We start from the raw sequence: 22462 nt of genomic DNA, 5'->3' as shown, positions 1-22462 counted from the left end.
CTGCGGAAATCTGCGCATTTCTGATCCCAGATGGCGTTGCTTTCGGCTGTATTATGTATGTAGTATGTAGACTGCTAGTATGTAGAGTCACATACTAGCAGTAAGTCATCTTTTAGCCTTTTTAAATATTTTTTTACAATTCCTGCTATTTACACTTTTTTCCATCAGTCCCCTGGAAAGTTTAAAAAAGGGGTTTTATTGTATTTGTTTATAATGTTTTAAAACTGGATGCATCTGTATTCGTGGTATTTTCTATGACGCTATATAAAAAAGAAAAAGAGCATTATAGGTCAAATTCTGGACCCTGATTAGAGGAACATGTTTAAGCCTTTTTTCTCCCAGTTCCCGACGTAGCAGATCTCTGACACAGTAAGGTTTGTCTCCGGAAACTCAAGTCGACAGCAGCCAACATCGTCATCAGGATGAGGTTTGTTGATTACTGTATACTATCAGCTTTCTATTTTTTTATATATGTATGGATTGTTTATTATGCATTGTAGTATTAAAAAACTGTACAATACTCCTCATTATTAAAGTTAGAGCTACTTCTATTAACTGACTTTCAATGGAAAGAACCCCTGTAGCTCAGTCGGTATAGACGAAGCCCTTTGGTCGGAAAGACCTGCGTTCGATTCCCGTCCATGACGTGAACCTTTATTTAGTCTCTTTCGATTAAAGGCGAGTTAGCCGGTCTCATACGGAAGTAGAGAGTTTTTTCCACCCGGAAACTCGGGTTTTTCGTCCCTCAGAACAGACACATCGGCCACGTAAGCACACTGCTACAATCAAAATACACATACCTAATCCCTCATTAGAAGGGCTCAACCAGTCCTGAAGGGCGGTCTTGGAACGGGGGTCCCACACGAATAATTAAACTTTCAATGATTTAGCTTAATATTGCTTAACGAAAACACGTACATTCTAGTGGACGATCATTTTTATTGTCGATCCTGCTTTTTGAAATGCAAGGATCGACAAATTATTTTTCATGATTTGGAATTTTATTATTGTTATTATTATTTTTTTTTTTCACATCAAAGTAGGATGTTCCCCTTCGTGGAAAGTTGGGTTTTTAGCAGAAGAAGAAAATACCATAAAATAGATGCCATTTCAGACAACAATATGCCTGTTAGAATTTAGGAAAACGAGATGGCGACACTTGTCTGCCATACAAGTTAAAGAGGATGAAACGCTGTAATTAAAAGCATGAGAAGGGATGAATATTTTATTATTAAATTTTGTTTTATTCTTTCAGGCCATCTTTCTCCTAAACTTAGGTATTCCAATAAATATTTTTAAATCATTTGGATTTAATTTTTATTGTCCTGACACTCCACTCTTTTCCTCACTTCTATAATCATAACATTGTAAAAAATACTCGAAAGTAGTGTAGATACCACAGATTGTCCCTAGAGAAGTATTTCAGTAGAAGAGGAGAAATGCATTCATTAAATGAATGGATCCTGAGGGAAATGACGTGGTTCCAGAGGAAGACTAACAATACCTATGATAATTCGCATCTATTACTATTAGGCAGTGGCATGTTCCTTTATCTGAAATGAATCCTTCGTCTCCCAGATAGGCATGACAGCATTTCGTTGGCAAAATTTCGGTTTTTATAATTTTTTCCAAACCTTATTTGAAGTGTATTATTATAGTATTATGCACTAATCTTCAGACTCCTATCCTTTCCCCAAGCATCTAAACCTCACTTCTATGTTGTCGTGAGCCTCCATGTGCAATAGGCAGATGCATCCTTTAGTTGAAAAAAAAAAAAAGATTCAAATCCTTTTAAAAATGCCAGGAACATTTATGAGGACTTTTCACTTGAAGGTGGGTCAGCCTATTCCATAATAGCCGTGGAAGAACTCCTCATTACCAGACCGTGAAATCCAGCAAGTGTGGACGATCGGAGACAAGGCTTTTGATGGGAGAAATCAATTGAAACTTGTTGCGGGAAGGTCATGTTTAGAAATAAACATGACCTTTTTAATAATCCTTATATAATCATAACATTGTACAAAATACTAATTAAAGTAAAAATACAGATACCAGAAATGCCAAGTAGTTTTTAATTAAAATATTATGCAACAAAAATCATTTTTAAAGTAATTATGTATACAGAAAAAATAAAATCACAAATAATGAAATCTAATTCTTTCTTTTGAATTCTATTTTCTGAACACCTTAATCAAGCAAAGTTAACCGATGTAATATAAACATCCCCTTCTATGTGAAGCCTTTTTATTTCACTGATAGGAACCATGCGGTGTTGATATTCAAAAAAGTGTTGGCCATTAATGGCAACGCAAAATTTCGAGTCATCCGCTCGAATTAGCATTTGGAAGTTAGAATTTGGCATAAAAGGAAAATGAGGGATTCGTCTTTCTTCTACTGATTCCCAGCTTCCATTGCGTTTAGTATTGCGAACGATAGCTGATTGATCAAGTCGGCAGCCCATATGAAACGCAGTATTCGAATCTGGATTATATCCATAATCAAAATTTATAGAAAATCTGCAAAAGAAAAAAAAATATATTAATGCAATAATTTGCGAAACTTACTGTCGCCTTCTAGACAGTTGAATTTTAATGAAATTTGACATTTCGAATCTATATTAAAATCTGTTGAGTCATCTTAATTTAAATAAAATAAAATAAAATGAATAATAAATAACAATGGAAGTTGGATATTATATTTATGATCAAGGCTCATTTCCAAACATAATCCAATTAGTTATGTTAATTAGCGAGAACTGAGGATGGTAATCTAATTATAAAAAATTACCTGTAGGCGCTAATTGTTGGATTACCATCAATGGTAATCATCATTCCTGAATGCAAACCATTACTGATCTGGTGGGAAAATGGAACTGGCTGAAAAAAACAAAACATACAAGTGTTAACAAGCTTCGAGTCGATAATAAATTCTAAATGAGATTTTTAGTTTGAATTATAGTTTGAATTATCACCGACGCAACAAACTGAAGCCAGCGTATTACATATGTTAATTTCGTGTGTTCTCTGGCTAGCTTGACTGTTTCGCTGATGACGAGTTTCTGGAAAAAAAAAAAAAAAACTACCTGTTTGGCCGATTCACCTTTAGTTGAAAATCCCTTATAAAAGTTCCTTGCATTCTAGATGGGATTTGAACCTCGGTTTTTATCTAAGCTGAAGGATAAATATCGCATCCTCTGCCCTAAAGAGAGGCCAAATTAGAGGGGGAAATGTGAGGTGACTTTCGGATAACAACGTATTTCGGAATAGAAGGGAAGGAAGTTATAAATGTTCTTTTGATAGCTGACTAGAAAGAATATCTACGTGTCAACCTCATCTGAAGTGCAAATAGATGATGGGCGGATTCAGACCAGAGATCTGCATAGATCGGAACCAGAATAAACAATTTGAGTTGAGTCAGATCCTGGCTGATTTTTTTTGTCTATTTCAATTCGTGAAATTTCTGGTGTTCTCTTTGATTTAATCGTTATAAACATTACCATTACTATAAACAAATCATTATCATTATGACTACTCTTTCACAGATCTGTCTTCTGGTTCTCTTTTGTGAATAACAGCAAAATTTTAACATTTAAGACCTTGGACTAAACGAAAGAAAATTATTTGCCGTAACATATCCCCATAAGGACTTTTCAACTGAAGACGAATAACTCACAAATACATTCAATCAATAGACAATTACATTGTCTCATAGCGTTTGATACTTCCCTCTCATGGTAATTCCAAAACAAACTAACCCAACAACTCTCATAAGAAATAATCACCACATAACGATTTAAGTTATTTAACTTCCAATAACTAGGTACGTTACCAGATTTAAGAAAAAAGGAAAAAAAAAGTGTTTTTTTTTAATTAAAATTTTTTCTGATTTTTATTTTAATGAAATACAGATTTATGACTTTTCTACTCGGACAGAGTACATGCATGTAATGCAGTATCACGACTTTGTTATACTAGAAGTTCACTAGTGTTTCCATCTTGCTGCTGGTCTTTTTCTTCTCTCTCTCTCTCTTTCTTGGAAAAGAAACAGCGAGCCTGTTTCTTTTCCAAGAAACAGGCTCGCTGTTGGAAAACAACGATTAGAATTTCAGAGGGAATATCAAGGAGAATCGCTGTGAAATTCGCTGTCGATTTATACATAGATAATTACTGCTATTTTTCGACTATTTTTGGAACCTCTAAGATGTCAAACATTAGAAATGTTCTTATTACAAGTGTTTGCTTACTTAGGATTAAGTTCTGTTTTTCGGTAAGAGAAGTCACCATGCTATAGTCTCCAAGGAACTACCCCCACCCACCCTCCCACGAGTGCCAACTGTTGTTGAAAAAACATTGAATTTCTTTCTATTAGAAGAAAAATCTAATCTAGAAAACAGTATCTTCCTTTCTCATATTACTACATCAACAAACATAACCAAAAAGTAACTGTTATAATTGAAAACAGACGACTGTAAGCGGGAGAGAACCAATAGTTAACACCATTTCTCCCCCAATGAAAAAGCCTCACATGTATGTATGTATACTGAAAGTAAGTTGGAAAAAAACAGACTTGGGGAATTTTGTTTTTGTTACATTTTAATCTAATCCTAATCCTGTGTCCTCCACTCTTTGAGAGGGTTGCAGCTGATTAATAGGGAGACAGTGACGCAAGGTAGTTTCCCGTTGTCTTCCTTGCTGTAAGTATTTATGACTAGCCTGTGTGTTCACGAGGTAGGTTTGCCTGCTTGCGGGATAAAAAACCCCAGATAAACTGGCGGAAAAAACCTTTGTTACATTCACATGCAGGAATTGAATTCTGCATTCTCATACTGAGTGGAAGATCTACTGTGTGCATCTTGTGATTTGCAGTTCATAACATATCGAAACATTGCTACCAGTAAAGGTTTAATACGTTTGATGAACAATTCTCAAAAATTTAATTTCTTTAAACAAGTGGCAGTGAATACTGTATGACACTTCGCCCAAGAAGACATTTCATAACGAGTAATTTTGATAATAAGAAAAGGGCAAAACTATTTAAAGAAAATAATCGATCACATGAAATTGTACCCAATATTCATCACAGTGAAAGCAGTTTTTATACTTACTGGATTATAAATGGTGCAGGGATAATCAAATCCAGTGGGGCAGACTGGTCTTGGTCCTATTCCGGATGGCCCTACAGGACAAACAGTCCTGGGTGGCAGTGTAGGAATAGGTGCAACAGGTGGCATAGTAATACGAGAAGGAAATCCCTGCTCCTATCACGAGAAAAAAAAAAAAAGAAGGCAAATAAAATTAGCAAAATTTCACTCGGTATTGGCTGCTGACTTTATTTATGATTTTTTAAAACTACTTTTCTGCAATGTATAGAAAGTTGCTGTGCTTGCTTTCAGGAAAAGCAGGACAATTCATTTTATTAAAAACAAAAACAAGACAAAAATGTCTGAACAAATCACTAAAACTACTGCAAAAAATTTAGCGAGGATATATAAGATTAATGATTTCTCATTTTGTAGAATGATGTACCCATATTCAGGAAACCAAAACGAAACATGCACTAATAAAAATGACATCCACCTTTCGCATATTTTTAAAAATAGAAGACAACTTTAATCAATCTACAAAGTTTCTAAATACAGCTTAAATCATTAATTATAAATTCCTGTTTTAAAGAAATTTGTCATGTAACAGTTTCATCTTCATCGAGAATTTGTATCTTAATTAACGTATACACATTTATGCTTAACAGTTTAATAAAAACATAATGAATTCTCTACTGCCTTTTATTCCCAATGAGAGTACACTGAGTTCTTTTTAGCCCTAAATAACATTTTCTGAAAGATTGGCTGGCAGCTGGTCTCCTACCAAAAACTGTCACTGATAGCTTAGCCCTAGGCTATCAGTGATTTCATAAGCATCAGGAAGAAGTAAAGCAAATGCTACTGTTATTTCTTAAATCCTAGCAGGTATTATTGTCTGAAAGAGAGCGAATTCTATTGTCGATATTTTTAGTTGTGAGGTTAAAAACGTTTCCAGAGTTAAACGATTTTCCAGAGACAGATAGATATTTTTTTTTTTATTTTTTTTTTTATTGTAAACATAACAATCTTATATACATGATTAACCGGTTTTTGGTTCTCTGCAGTCAGACAGAGAGGTTACATGCTCATACTCTTGTTGAGGTATGTTACATCGAGGTCACTTATAAGGCTAATTACATTTTTTTTTTTTAAATAAATTAAAGCCATTAAGAGTTATTTTAACATGATAACATAAGATCTTATTTTAACATAAGAACATAAATGTGGAAGAACATAAAAGTTACTTTTGCACAATATTATCTATTAACATGAGAGTGCCAGCTGATTAACTTTCGCACTGTTAAGCACAACAATCCTTCTTTCTCCCCCTTTCTTTTTTTTTCCTTTGGGGGGGGGGGGTAAAGGTGTCACTTCTATGCTGGAAAGTGGATTATAATGCAGTCGCCCTGCTCAGCCAGGAGTTGATTCCGTGGATTCCATTCTTGGTGGAAAAGATCTAAGGTGTTGTTTTGCCTATGGTGGTGATGCTCGTGTAGGATCCGACATCTCACCTTTTGTTGGAAGGCTGCAGTGAGTTGGTCAGTTGCCTCTCTCTGTGAAGTTGCTGTGCTGTCTGGTCTTGTATGTCTGAGGTAGAAGTTGTATATTACCGCTTTTGCGGTGATGAATAGGTAATTGCAGAATGAATGGTTATTGGACTCCACATGGACGAGATTGAAATATTCCTCTTCTGTATGAAGATTACCACAGGTAAGAGCTGCCGTTTCCCGAGTCAAACTGATTAATTTAGTGTTGACTGGGCATTCCAAGTATATATGCCGGACCGTTCCTAATTGGTAGCAGAAGAGGCAGTTATCTGAGACGTTTGAGTTAAATTTTCGTAAAATAGTAGGAGTGGGTAATATATTATGCCACATTCTCCACTGAATATCTGCGTCAGGTTTGATGGCTCTTGTGCGATATGGTAGATCCCATTGAAATAGTGTTTGATCAGATGATGCAGGATTTTCCAACAAAGTGCTTTGGTTCGACTGTTGTGTTAGTGTACTGTAGATCTTGTTGGTGTTGCTGGGTGTAAGTTTCTCCCATGAGTTATTGGTTTTTATAAGAAAGATAGGCGCCAGAACTTCTGAGTTTGGAGGGCAAAGCCCCACTTCTGTTATGTTATCAGGCATAGCTGCTTGAAACGCGGCCTTTACGGTGTCTATCTGCTCAGCCTCATTCCCATATTCTAGGTTTTCGAGCGAATTTGGAAAGCGCCAGGTGAGGCTTGGAGAAAGAATGTCACCCAAGATCCTCACGTTTCGCCAGCTCCATGGAGGAAAGAAAAATTCTTTCTGAGTGATCGGGCTTCTTACCATCGTGTTGTGAAAGATGGGTTCCATGAGGATTTCAGGTAGGGATGCTGTCTTCACTGTGTGCTGGAGGTTTAGCTTCTTCCATCGTCGAAGGGCATCTTTGTAGAAATTTGTTAAATTTACAGGCACTTGAGCTGTTGTCATTCTTAAGGTGGTGGAGAGAGAGAGACCTCTAGTGGCAGAAGTGAAAATGTACTCAGTGGTGCATTTGTGTGATATTTCCTGTTGTAGGGCATTTATGAGAAATCGAGCGCGGAACGTTGTTATCCTGTTGTCAATGGAGACCAACTTTTGTCCTCCATCTTTGAGAGAAGTACATAGCTGAGAGTAGGAAAGCCAGTTTGTTTTATTCCATATGAATCGATATATGGTTGACTTTATTTGTTTGATGAATTGCACTGGTGGCGTAAGAATCTTTAGTGTATGCCAAAGGACACTGGTGGCTATTTGGTTAACGATTATTGTTCTCCCTCTTGTGGAGGCAGAGGCTCGTATTGCTGCCCACTTTCCTAGAACTTGCTTGAAACGCTTGTTTAGTGTTTCCCAGTTCTTATCCACATAAGAGGGTGTGTTTCCTAGGTAAATCCCCAGGTATTTGTTTCCCTCTGTGGACCAGGTACCAGACATTGGGGAATCGGTTCGGTTTTTCCATTTGCCACACCATAGTCCTATGGTTTTATGTGTGTTTAGTTTGGCTCCTGAAGCTGCCTGATATTGTTGGTATGCCTTTTGTATGTTATGAAAGTCCTCTTCTTTGCGGGCTATGATTGTAACATCATCAGCATATGCTGTCAGGGTTATGGTTTGGTAGGGAAGTTTAGGGCGGCATGCTTTGAGCAGCATGCTGAGTCTACACAAAAAGGGTTCGATGGCAATTGTGTAAAGAGGACCGGAGAGTGGACAGCCTTGTTTAATACCTCTGCTGTATGGTGCAGTTATGGTAAGCCTGTTGTTTATTTTCATGCAAAACTGTGCCTTGGCATACAACATTTTAATAGTGTGAATGATGCCTGAGCCAAAGCCAAATGCTTTCAAGCAGTTGAAGAGGTAAAGGTGTTCAACGCGGTCGAAAGCTTTTTCTTGGTCTAGTGTTACAAGACCCATTGTTTCACTGTTGTTGTTCAGATAGATAGATAGATAGATAGATAGATAGATAGATAGAGAGAGAGAGAGAGAGAGAGAGAGAGAGAGAGAGAGAGAGAGAGAGAGAGAGAGAGAGAGAGAGAGAGATGATCAAAATAGAACCTATAGTGGCGGCTAAGGGCTATAAAGTTAATGCCATTTCTACAGATCTGCACAGCAGTCATCACCACTTTGCTTTTTATTCAGTTAATATTCATCTTTTGTTTGTATTTTAACTTCATTATTCGTGATATATGAGATCTTGCAAAGATTTCATTTTGATATTTGCACAATATGTTCTTCGTACGGAGTAGGAGAAATGATTGCTCTTGAGAGTCTTTTTTTTATTTAAAAAAAATAAAAAAAATAATCATCAATATGACGCACTATATAAAAAGAACGTAAAGTCAGGAAAATCAATTCATTATTCAAAAAGAGACATCAAGCATTACTAAGGCGTTTACATGAAATCAAAACTTTTAATGACTTTTTTTTTTTTTTTTTGGTAAAATTTGTTTTCGCACGCAACACTGCCGTGTTGTGTGCAGGCAAATCGTTTAAAAAAAGGAAATAAAATAAATTGTTAGTGTGTTTCTTGAAGACCTGGTGAGAGAGTGGGGGTATATTCGATATGGAAAACAGTATGGAAAGCTGTTCCAAAAGATAGAGGTATATGGAATGAAGGAAGAAACTGAGAAGGTGGTTCAGTCAGTTTGGAGCTGAACCACATATGGATGTTGACTAGTAGCTGCCCGTTTTGGTTGTAACACTTATAGGAAAGAAGAAATAGTTACCAATTTCATGGAGCAGCGTCCATGCGAATAATGAAAGAAAAAGACGGTACAGAAGTAAGAAGGGGATTATCTATTAAATGAATAGCTCTTCTGGATACATTCAAGCATTCTGATGGAGGGTTTCGTGCCCCAATCTAGGTGTGAGAATAATACTTCAAGGTGTATTTAGGTGTCAATTAAGGAGAGAACAGATGTCAGATGAGTATGAAAGCCTATAAAGGTGATACAGGATGGGTGTTAGTTCAAGAACTCTCACTTGGTTAGATAAGGATAAGAATCAGTTGGATAGCTGGGTATGAGTTTCACCTGGAGATCCGTTTCACTACTGAAAAGAGACAATAACTGTTTGTCTTTTCTCGACACTCTGATTATCTGGCTATCCAATAGATCCTTATTATTTTCTTTTCGGTCTACAGAAAACTCTTCCACACTGGAAGGCATATTCACTATTCACCATCCCTTTCAGAAGTATGGTGTTATTAAAAACCTTAGCAATTAAAGCTAGACCCATCTGCTCGGACCACACTAGCCTCTCTGCCGAAAGCAATCACACTGGGACGCTTTCTTTAGCCAACGGCTTTCTCCTTAACAAAACCAACAGAACTCTCAGCCCATTCTCCAAATCTAATCTCCCCCAAATTTCGGAAAACAAAAAAATCCATTGCCATTCCCACTCTGGCCATCTGAGAAAAAATTGTACGCATTCTTAAAAGACCAAAATTGGCTAACCGCTCCAAACGATCTCCTCCTAGGATCTACGGTATCTCTTCCGCCTGCAAACTTAAACACCACGACAAACGGGAAGAACTGCCGATATCCGTCTAGAACACAGATTTAAATCACAGACACTATATCTGGAGTCCACCACAGACTGCAACTTAACTAAACTTAAAAAAAATTTAACTGCATCGCATTGCCAGAAATCTGGAAGGCCATCATTTTTAAACCTTTGACAAGATTTCATTAGCGCACCCATAAGAGAACCCGTTAGGATTCTAAGATTCTCCCTTCGCGTGCTTTAATTTGTGCCCATGAAGATGTCTTGCTGACCAAGTCGAATATTGGCTTATTGATTTAATTATCTAAATACATTTAGTTAATTATTAGTTTTACACGTATGTTTTCTCCACTAGACATAAACATGAATAATAATAATAATAATAATAATTATAATAATTATTATTATTTTATATGAATTTCGTAAAACGCTGATAAACTATAGGTCATTAGTATTAGTATTGTAGGTAGGCTAAGGGTGAGATAATCCGGAAACATTTTCACTATTCCAGACCTTTAAAAAACAAAGATGGGGATATCACACTGGACGATGAAATTTATCTACCATCTAAAGCCATTCACAAACATTCATGCTCAGAATACGATTCCAACTTACAGTCTGTTTTATGCAAAGAAGATACGCTAACCACTAGGACTAAGCAGGCGAGAAAAATACAATAAAATCTTCGTAATATGAAGTTGTCGAGGTGTCATTTGAAGGCGTGAATATACTTGGGTCATTATTTATGATATTACTTAGGGACTCTTCATTAAGGTGAGAAAACAAACATTAATTTCTTCTAAGTTTGGGTTTTACGGACTTGATGTTTCTTTAATCAACGATCTAAAACTTAGCATAACGACCTACGGTCAAGGGAATATGCAGTATTCATGTAAAAAGAGTAGTCGAGAAGAGAATGACTAAACAAGTATTCAAGATGAGGACTAATGGAAAGTGATCTAGAGGAAAAGCATGGCAATGTTGGGAGGATAATATCCAAAAATACTTAGCTGAGATAAGAAACCTGGACTAAACTGGAAGATCGCAAGACAGAAAAGAGAGGAAGAAGGTGATACTTGCTCTAAAGAACCTTAGAGATTCGGTAAGCTAGAAGAAGAAGAAGAATCCGTATTTACATTTTTGTGAGTAAATTGTGTGTATTAGACATGACTAATAAAATCCATACAGGTCGTCCATCTTTGTTGTTATTATTATTACGAGCAACTCCAAGGAGTCCTTAGACTCATCGAGGGAGGCCCTAAACATCATATCACGAACAACTATTCGGCATTCGCACAGTATTTATCATACTTTGTTTTGAACTCATTTACAGCCATGGCACCCACAACAAACTCTGTCAGCTTATTCCACTCATTCACCACTCTCCAACTAAAAAACCTAGTTCTAACACCCTTGCTAACTACACTCTTGTTCAGTTTCAGGGATGTCCCCTAGTTCTCCCATCGCCAGACCTGCTCTGAAAATTTCCTCTGAATTAATCTTGTAAAAACCCTTCAGTAATTTGAATGTCTCAATCATATCACCCCTTTTCTGCCTATCAACCAATTTATGTAACCCATAGATCTTCAACCTGTTCTCGTAAGGTTCATTCCTTAGACTAGCTATTATCTTGGTCACTCGCCTCTGGATTCTCTCTACCTCCTCCCCATCAAGAAGAAACCCAGGGCCCAGATCTAGGCACAGTAGTCAAGATGGGGTTGTGTCAAGGCTCACTAAAGAGGAACAATAACTTGCTTATATCTGCTCGTCAAAGTATTCTTCAGTAACCAAGTGATCTGATGAGCTGATTTAGCCACTTTTGCTATGTTCCCCCCTAAACTTGAACTCCCTATCCACCAGCACACACCCAACTCATCAACCTCCTGGAGTACAGTTCCACCAATGTGATATACTGCTGCTAATTTTTTCACCCCAAAATGCATAATCTTACACTTTGCTACATTAAACTGACATCCATTCTCATTAGCCCAGACTGCCAATCTATCCAAATCATCCTGCAAAATTTTGATATCATGTGCACTCACTATTGCTCTACCCAACTTTAAATTATCAGCAAACAAATGAACAGATCTTCTCAGATCCTTTCCCATATCATTAATGAACAAATTAAATGGCAATGGTCCAAGAACAGAACCCTGCGACACACCACTAGTAACAGGCCTTCTTTTGGACTCCACTCCTCAATAAACTACTCTCTGATATCTCTCCAACTCACCAACCCTATATCCATCCCCATGTGCTGCAGTTTACTCATTAGAATTCCATGTGGTATCCTATCAAAGGCTTTAGCAAAGTCCAGCTGTAAATCCATTACCCTTATCCAGTTCAGCCGTCACTGTATTATAAAACGTGAGCAAGTTACTAAGGCATAATCTACCCTCCACAAAACCATGCTGTCCTCCATACAGTATCCAATTTTCATTTATCCATTCCTGTATTTTGCTCTTGAGTAATGTTTTCAAAACCTTGACAACGATTTCTGATATGCTGATCGGTCTGTAATTTGCAACAGCAGTCTTGGAACCTCCTTTATGCAATGGAATTATTTTCTCCTCTTTCCACTCCCTCGAGGCTAACCCAGACGTGAGACTTAAATTAAACAATATGGTCAAGGGAACTGAGAATTCCTTTGCCGCTTCACGTAAGACTCGAGCTGGTATACCATCCAATCCCGCAGATGTATTTACATTAGGGTTCTGTAATATGCTATTCACCTCCATTTCATTTACTTCAATTCCTGTATCAGCCATTCATTCTCCTTGGTGATATACTCTTGCAAAGTGTTCGCTTAGTAATTCTACTATTTCATCTGATTCAGTTACTTCCCTGTCATCGGCATTCCTTAGAATCATTTTGCTGTATACATTTTTTCTTTTACTTGCAGCATATCGCAAGAACTGCTTGGGATTCACTTTAGCTTGCATCGCTAATTTATTTTCAAAATCTGGTTTAACTTTTCTTACCACACTAGTGACCCTTCTGGCCTGTGCTTTGTACTGTTCGTGTGCCTGCAGTTTACCTTTCTCCTTAAATTTCATCCACAATTGTTTCTTTTTTACAGCTTAAGCTTAATGGTGTTATTCATCCATTTAACTCCCACTTGATTTACTCTCCAGACTTTAGGTATGCAGTCAGCCATTACCCTCCTCAAACACTCTTTAACCACTTCCCATGCACTACCAACATCCAGCCCTTGCAGTTTAACACGCCATGGCACTGATCAAAGCAACCTGCTAAGCTCGTCATACTTACTAGCCTGGTAATTGCACATGTACCCTGCCTTAATTGAAAATTCCACACATTTAGCTACTTACCTTATGATCACTCTCACTAATTGGTGCCAATATGGTCATATTCATAATAGTCAATTTCTCAGATGCAGTTACTAGGTCATCCCCCAGTATATTCCATTACATGCTGTCTCAGGTAGTTATCCCTTAGTAACTGCATAAAATTCATTTCCTTCCTCCCATTTGTCCTCTTCTCCTTCCAACCAATGTTACCATAGTTGAAACCCCCCATAATAATTACCTGTCCTCCACTCATTGAGTCTATTTTCCTATGTATATTGTCTCCATCATCTATTCCATCGCCTGGTCTATGGCAGCACCCAACTATAAATTTTGTTCTGCCGACCTCAATCACACACCAGATAGCCTCAAATGTGCTATTTTCACATTTCAGGCTATCTGGTGTGTTGAACTTTTATTCTCTATTCAACTATACATCAATCTTGCAACCTGAGACACACTTCAGATCCTCGCTTTCATGACACTTTCCCATTACTATCGCTCTCAAACCAAACTCCAGTTGCTCTCGGCAAAGCATACATTCCACAGACCTTACACTGGACGAATTTCCTTTGGTTAAATTCTTCAAGTAAATACGGCGATTTGGATGCTGTTGCCTTTCTTCGCTTTGGTGCCATGTGCTACGCTACGTATCTAACGTGTCTTATCAAACTACTAAATTAACTCTATTGAAAACAAACTTTTTAAGCTAAACTAATTAGCTCCGAAATATATTCTAATTTTAGTACAATTTTTAAACGAATAACGCAATTAAAAAAAAAAAAAATTAAATAAGTTTGTTTTCAGAGCTCTTCAAACGCAGTACTACATTATTATTATTATTATTATTATTATTATTATTATTATTATTATTATTATTATTATTATTTTGAAAGCTACAATGTATAAAATAAAAAATACCTGAAATTCCCCTGTCGTAAACAGAAGGCTTCTCACTTGTGCACTACCTTCTAAGTTCACAAGTTTTGCTATATTATAAGGCATTCGGTGAAAGAACTCACAGAAATGCTGTCCGTTAAAGGCAATCTGTAAATTAAAAGAAAGAAGGATAAAATAGTAAATAGCAATGATAAACAAATGGCATTTTAATAATAAAAAAATTGAATCTTTATGGCAAAAACAAATAGCATGACAAAGTTTGAGAGAGGTTAGCAACCATGGCATAAGGAACTGCAAGAAAAGGACCTTAGCAATGCAATAGAAATGATCAAGGGAAGAAGCAATATCTGATTACATATCCATGAGTAAAAAGGCAAATGGCAAAAGATAAAAGATATATAAAATGTGGAGGAAATATCAAATGAAAAATGTCCTCGCCACAGATGCTTCTGATTTCCGTAATGTAGCTGGGCATTGTCCTTAAAGTGTACTACATTATTACCATTCTGGTCATTTTGAAGCCGTTTAGGATTCAACACATTTTTACAGTAGTGGTGGGTTCAATTACCGCTCCAATTTTTTCTGATAACGAAAATATGAAGACATACACGTCTTCCTTTATTGATATTCCAGCCACTAACATTCTCCGGAGTTCTTTGAATAGTGAAAGTTTAATTATAAACATCTTTTATATATAACTGTAGAGTACTTTAGAAATCAAGCGTTGAAATGAAATGTATTTAAAATTGATAAGAACAGATTTGATGCATCAGATAAGGATAAATATAAAAAGCTTCTTGAAACAGTTATAAGCTAACGAGATTCATTTAGCTATAATAATTATATATGATGAGACTTCTAAAGGTACAATGTGTGCTTTCTTCAACCTAGTAGTTGGGGTGCCCCCTAGTAGGTGAGGGCAGTTTTGCAACTTTATTAGGAAAACAGTGTAGAACAAGAAGATTTCCCAGTGCCTTCCTTGTCCAATAGTCTATGTCGATATGTGTGTTTCTCAGGGCTGGTTTGCCTGTTTAGAGGAGAGAAAAGCGGAGTTTCCGGGAGGAAAAACCTACCATCTCTATATGAGTCAGGCTAATTCACCTTTGATGAAAGTCCTGATAAAGATTAGTCGCATCATAGACAGGATTCGAACCCAGATCTTCCGACCAAAGGGCTCGGTCGAAATCAAAGGCCTGTGTAGCTCAGTAGAAGTGGCGTTTGCACTCTACGGCGCTTGACCGCACGAAGAAAGGATTTGGTGGTTCAAATCTAGTCGCCGACTACAGAAAATTTTTCTAAGCCTTTTTTCGACCGGTTAGTCGATCTCTGGCACGGGCTAGCGGGTTTTTTCTCTCGGAAACTCGGGTTTTTCGTCCCGTAAACTCAAGAAAATCGACCGTCGAATCCACACTATTTTCAGACATTAAAAATATTGTGTTAGGATTAGGGACCACGAGATGGCGGCACTAGCTTGGCGCCTTCTTCACTGCGTACCGATGAATCAGTGATAGCCTTGGGCCAGCTATCTCTCTGATTGGCTACCAGTGGAGATTGAACTGCCTACTCAGTCTCCAAAAGTTAGATAGGGTAAACGGCCCCGCCTACTCCCTATACGGGAACAAGTAGGTGTTAGCTGATTTGATCTGCCAAAGTAGATAAATAAAAAAGCTTTCGCGAGAAGTGCCAGTGAAAGAAATAGGGAATTATAGACACTTCAAAAATGAGTGTAAATCTGTTCAGGAATAACAATAACTGCCCTTCCGAGAATATTATTAGCAAATACAATAAATGAAAGCAGTAAATGTCCTTACAAAGTTGAAGAAATTTTAATAACTGAAAATAAGCATGGGAAAAACTGCAAATATCCATCTTAATTTTATCAAAACATTTCTTTGAGACAGTCATACCGTTAACTTTAATAATGAGGGAAGCGTCAGGCACACTTAGATTTAGCGAAAGCTCCAGATGAGTGGATAATGGAAATGTTACCCAATCATTTAAGCATTCAAAATGTGAAATGAACTGCGTACCTGTAAAGCAAACATCTAGTTAAGGATCATCTTCAGTATCACTAGATATCGAAGAAATTATAAGCGAGTCGTAGCATGATTATTTCAAAGCCTGTTTAATACTTTTACTGAGGGCATGATGGAAATCATTCTGACACTATATACAGTCGAGTCTCCATATTCGCGGGATCTGTATTCGTGTTTTCGTGTTGACGATCGCGAAATCGCACATCTTCAGTTTCGCAGTAAGCGTTATGCTACTGTGCTTATTTGAATACCCATGGATTCTAAACGAAGTGCATTTAGTGACGGACAAAAACCTAAAGGGGTCAAGAAAGTTATGAGTATGAACTATGATTCTAGATAAATGTCGAGAAGGGCTCACATACCCGGCTGTAGGTAGGATACATGTTTGGTATCAATGAAAGTTTTTTTTAATTCCTTTTTATTTTATGTTGAACCCATAAGCGAGAGGTTTATTATTATTATTATTATTATTATTATTATTATTATTATTATTATTATTATTATTATTATATGAGACCTTCAGAGAGTCAAGGGCTAATAGAGGGAGAATATAAATTACCCAAACCAGCTCTCATACCTTCCCTTAAATTCATTCACACGAGATGCACTCACTACCCCTAAGGGCAAATTATTCCACTGTTAAGCACACTCTGCAATCCACATACTCGCAATCTGTCCTCATAATCTAAATCCTATAATTCAAAAGACTCTTCTTTGCACCCTTTCCACAGCTTCTTTAATCCCTTTGGAACCCAGGAGACCAAATCTGCGCATAATAATCCAGGTGTGGTCTTATCAAAGCCTTATAAAGAGGTAAAATGACTTTGTTATCCTTACACGTCAAGGTAAGGATAAGGTGGTTCGCTTCAACATTGCAATTATCTCTGAGTTGTATTTGCAACTATTGCTATGTGACCTATGAACTTTAAATTCCTATCCACAAATACTCCAAGATCCCTTGCCTCTTCAGTTTCTTGTAGCATAACCCCGCTAATATAATATGATGCTGGAATTCTAATCACGCCAAAGTGCATACTTTACACTTACTAACATTAAATTGACAACCATTTTCGTTTGCCCAAATTTCCAGTCTATTCAAATCATTTTGTAATTGCTGAATATCAGTAGCAACCCTTATTATCCTGACTATATCCGCATAATAGGCAAACAATTGCACATCTGATGTTAGATCCTTCCTGATGTCATTAATGTATAGATTGAACAATAACGGCCCAAGGATTGAACTCTGAGGTACACCAATGGTCACCTGAAATCTGGAAGATTCCCACCCACTGTATATCACTTTTTGATATCTGTCTGTCAACCATCTCCTGATCCAAGTCAATAGATTATGTTTTAGTCCCATATTCTCCATGCAACAGCCTTTCGTGTGGTATCGTATCAAATGCCTTGGAAAAATCCAACATCACCATAGTGTATCCATTCCCTTTATCCAATCGACCATAACATTGTTATAAAATATGAGCAAATTGCTAAAACATGACCTTTCTTTAGTAAACCCACGTTGTTCCTTGCACAGTTTGTCGACCCATTTCTGCATGCGAATTCTTACCAACTTCTCTAAAATCTTCACTACGACACCAAAAATACTAATAGGTCGGTAGTTAGACACATCAGATTTTGCACTACCCTTGTACAATGTAACTATCATAATTCCTTCCATTCCTGTGGTATCATTCCTGAGCTGAGAGTCAAGTGATACAAACATGTGAAAGGTCTAGCCAATTCGGCTGAACATTCCTTTAACAAAAGGGCTGATATTCCATCTGTCCCTATTGACAAATTCTTATCCAGGTTATGCAACAGCTCTTCAACCTTATTTTCATGAACCGCTAACTCTTCATCCAACATAGCAGTAGCACTGTGCATCATGTTACATACACTTGGTTGATATATCTTAGCAAAGGGAGCACTCATTAACCGAACAATCTCACTAGCTTCCAACACTCGAGTACCATCTGCAATTAATAAAGTTATTCTTCCACATTCATTCTTTCTTTTACTTGTGGCATAACGATAATATTCTTTTGGATTGCCTTTAGCTTGCATGGTCAATTTCTTTTCATACTCCGATTTAGCTTTCCTCACAATACTCGTTATATTTATCGTATACTCGTTTTCTGGCCTGAGCTTTATATTTCATAACTCCTATACTTCCCAAGAAAGTACAGCATGATCACTGTCACCAATTGGTGCTAAAATAGCCATGTTCAAAATCATACAGAGGTATAATTTTGGCTAGGTCCCGTTCTTTACACTGCTTTAAGCAGCAAACTCCGTATACCAGCCACACTACTGAGGAAACCGCTCTCTTTTCCAGCAAAGCTGGTACCAGGAATTCAAGAGGCGTTATTCACTCCGTAATATAAAGATTACGGGCGAGGTTTGCTTCAGCTGATCACGAGACTGCGAAGGCCTTCCCTTCACTACTCAAGAAGCTCATCGAACAGAAGGAATTTAAACGTGAATAGGTGTTCAATGCCGATGAGATTGCATTATTCTGAAAGAAGATGCCTCAACGCATCTCTACATAGCTGTGTAACAGAAGAAGGCCAAACCGGAAGTCTCGACTTCAGCCAACCCTCCTTCTTCTTCTTCTTCTTCTTCTCCAGCCTCCGAACCACTACTGACGAGAACTAAATACTCATCATCCTGTGCTGAATTAGCGTAATTAACACATTTTAAATACATTTAATCATTTTTTTCTGCTCATTATAAATGGTTATGTAAGTGTTTAGGCATATGTAGAAATCTTTGGGGTACGAATTTTCGTAGGAAGCGTTCACACGTAATCCCTCGAATATGGAACCTCGACTGTATTTACATTTTAGCAAGGCATTCGCTACTACACTCGTCTTATTTAGCATAAATAAGACGACTTATTTATTTCGTCTAAGCAAGCAAACAATGCTTACAGAGCATTGATCTCAGAATACAAACAGAATATCCTCAAGAGCCAAATACTTCAGATTGTCCCATCCACATGGGACCTATTAACAACACTTGAGTGTAAATTATAAAAAATATCATTTATGATAAACTAATGTTTTCTAAATACTTATATATGACCTCTTTGAATGTGTATAAGGTATCTGCTACTCCAATACTTTCTGGAAGTTGATTCAAGTGGCTGACTACTCATTCATTAAAATAATAGTTTCTTAACGTAGGGTGTTTTCATCAGGTTTTAATTATTATCTATGGTATGCGATTCCTGGGTCAAATGTAAAATTATTCCTATTATTCAGCTTATTATAAACAGATTTATAAGCTTGAAACACATCTCCTCTTATTCGCTTTGCCTAATTTTTATTTTTAACATGCAAACTGAACCAGGTCTTTCCTCATTAAGATTGGCCTCTCATTCTAAGCATCAGTTTTATCGTTCTCTTTTTCGCATTTTCCAGTAATCATTATTCTTTCTCAGACTCCAAATCTGAAAGCAGTACTTTAATGACTTAGGATACTAAGCAGACAGTAATTATGACGCTTATAGTAAGAAAAAAAAAAGGGAGGATAGCATTATTGCAAGAAGGAAAATTTCGTCTTATCTAGAGATTCAAATATTATTAAACTATAAGAGAAACAAAAACGGAATAGTTATTTTTTTTTGAGAGACATAAGACATGATTAAGTTTTACCTAGAAGTGAAGTTAAGACAGTTATTAGAACTCCAGTGAAAATTGATTACTGGTCAAAATTTAGGGTTGTATAAGCCTTCCAGAAATTGTTTTCATTTGTGTAGTATATCGAAAAATGAGAAAGAATAGTGCAGCGTACTGTTAGCAGAAAAACCGTGGATTGGGTTGCAGTGAATCATAGAAGGCAGTTGATATATTCTGTATATCAATCAATTCTAGTTCTTTCCTCCTGGTGCCCTAGAATTAGCTGCAAAGCTTGAGTTAAAAAAACAAAAATAATAACAAGCATATACCATCACTTGTAATGAGGGCCTATGAACGAAGCTGGCAACCCAGTTGTAAAAATCAGAAGACTGAGTGATCGGAGCGTATAAATATAATCAGATACCTTAGCGATATCAAGAGCAAAATACATTCAGAAATGAGTACAAACATGGCCACTGCTTACCTTATATGATCTTTCTGTGACCAAAATGACAACTCGAATATCTGTATTTCGGGAAAGTGGAAAACCTCCTTCTCGTTCTTCGTTCCTCCATTGTCCGTACTCTTTATTATTCCTCACCACACAACCTTCATCAAAGCGGATACTAATATGCAGTGGCATGGTGCTTTCGTTGGGTTCTTCGGCCAAGTTTATATTGAATCTGGAACAGTCAAAAATAATATAATTAAAAATGATATAAACTAGCGAATCAATTCACAAGAGGACGGAATTTTCTCCTCCTTCCCTAAGGTGGAGGATCATAAGGATATCAATGTTAAGTAAAGAAAGTCATTATTACAGCTTTGTGTTGTTTCCCAACTTGTCTTTTATCCCTAAGATTCCTAGTTAGATCTGAAACCATGAGTTGAAAAGATATAAAAATATTTTTTTTATTAATAAATAAAACAAATCCTCTAATTTTTATTATTTTTTTATTCCCCAATCTTTTCTTTTCTTGTTTTTTTAAATTTAAATCTAGTTCATTTGATTATAATCACACCAGTATTTACCTGACTAAACAACAATGAAAACAAAACTCAATGAATTGGTAATTATTAGCTTTCTAATAATAATAATAATAATAATAATAATAATAATAATAATAATAATAATAATAATAATAATAATAATAATAATTAAAGTTATTCATATTCAACTCCACCTTAGTTATTTAAAATATTTAAGTTTACTTTTCAAATAAAACTTTTTAGGTTCGTTAAATAATCAGTTTTATTAGCAGATTAAAGTTACAGCATACAATTTTTCAAAACTAACGGAATGGTAAGATGCAACTCACCTATAACTGTCAAAAGGAACAAAGGCATTTACTTCCACCATCTTACCGACGTAGAGGCCATCAGGAATTGGACCCCAATAAGGTAATGGCTGAAAAATTAAAAATATTATCGAGTTCTAAGACTAAAGTTGCTAGCCAAATAAAAATATTCGCTATTTTATTCTCTTTAACTGATCCTATTATTTTTTTAAAAATTACATAATTATGTGTCTACTATATTTAAATTGAGCGATAGTAACAGTTTACAGAAATTAATTCTTTGCTATAACGTTTAGTTATTGAGAATTAAGGCTCACTTGAAATATTCCTTCTTACTTCTAAACTTCTTATTTCTTCTATTTCATATAAAAATACTTATGGATAGAATACCAAAGTTTCTGAAAATATTGCAAGCGAAACAACTAATCTTCACGTTAGTCAACAGAGCAATGACATTTCTATTTCTCCCAAAATTCCACCCTCTCCTCTCCTCTTTCTTGACCCTCATCTGAGTATATTTTTGGCCTTAGTTTATCTCCAATGAAACCACCACACAAGGTGTAATGCACATTGCCTGATTTCATGAAAATTTACTGAAAACAGAATTTCCATTCACGGCTTAATGAATGGAAATTCTTTAGGTGGAGATGGATTGCATCGCCTAATGTAATACTCCCCTTATACTTAATGCAGGGTTCAAGAGACTTAAAAAGTTACGTTTGGTTTCTTGAGCAGGGTTTTATAATTTTCAGATCGTGGTGTTAAATGTACGATAGGATTCATATATGATGCAGACTGTTGAAGACTGTTACTCCCTCCCTGTATCGAATGATTCTGGTATTAGCATTACTGTACATAGAGTGCAATAGCCTCCTAGGCCCACAACTACCCTTACGTTTGAAATTGATTATCCCATTCCGATTAAATTCGGCATTTTTTTTGTTCATTCTCACATTCATGTGTTTCATTGGTTCCTGCACCCCCCCCCCCCCACTGCATCCTTCTTAATAGCTGTAGTTTACCTGACGCAATCCAATCTCACTCCATTCAACAGTAGTTTTTTGAAACTACCAACACCAAATCTATTCAAGTACAAACATCCGTTTTATGTGTCCATTCGTCCATCGAACGTACTCCATACTTCCACGAACTGCACATCATTTCTCCTGCCCAACCTACACATTAGCTCGTTTGGAATC

At 36.5% G+C, this 22462-nt stretch overlaps 1 protein-coding gene across 2 annotated transcripts in view; it reads right to left on the bottom strand.

Annotated features, from left to right (window-relative positions):
- Positions 1-2051: 2051 nt before the first annotated feature.
- Positions 2052-22462, bottom strand: part of LOC150105081 (galectin-4-like) — a 39786-nt gene continuing 19375 nt past the window's right edge. For both annotated transcript variants that reach the window (XM_090396136.1, XM_090396137.1), the window contains exons 3-8: positions 21285-21373; positions 20450-20648; positions 14325-14450; positions 5105-5257; positions 2788-2876; positions 2052-2516 (exon numbers count right to left, since the gene is read on the bottom strand). In XM_090396136.1, the coding sequence (XP_090252262.1) occupies positions 2192-2516; positions 2788-2876; positions 5105-5257; positions 14325-14450; positions 20450-20648; positions 21285-21373 (981 nt within the window). In that variant the 3' untranslated portion in view covers positions 2052-2191. The remainder of the gene's footprint in view (positions 2517-2787; positions 2877-5104; positions 5258-14324; positions 14451-20449; positions 20649-21284; positions 21374-22462) is intronic.

The sequence above is a fragment of the Typopeltis vanoorti genome, chromosome 7, assembly GCF_054136105.1.
Source record: "Typopeltis vanoorti isolate ZY-2024b chromosome 7, IOZ_Tvanoo_1.0, whole genome shotgun sequence".
NCBI lineage: Eukaryota > Metazoa > Arthropoda > Arachnida > Uropygi > Thelyphonidae > Typopeltis > Typopeltis vanoorti.
This window is presented reverse-complemented; position numbering and strand designations above follow the sequence as displayed.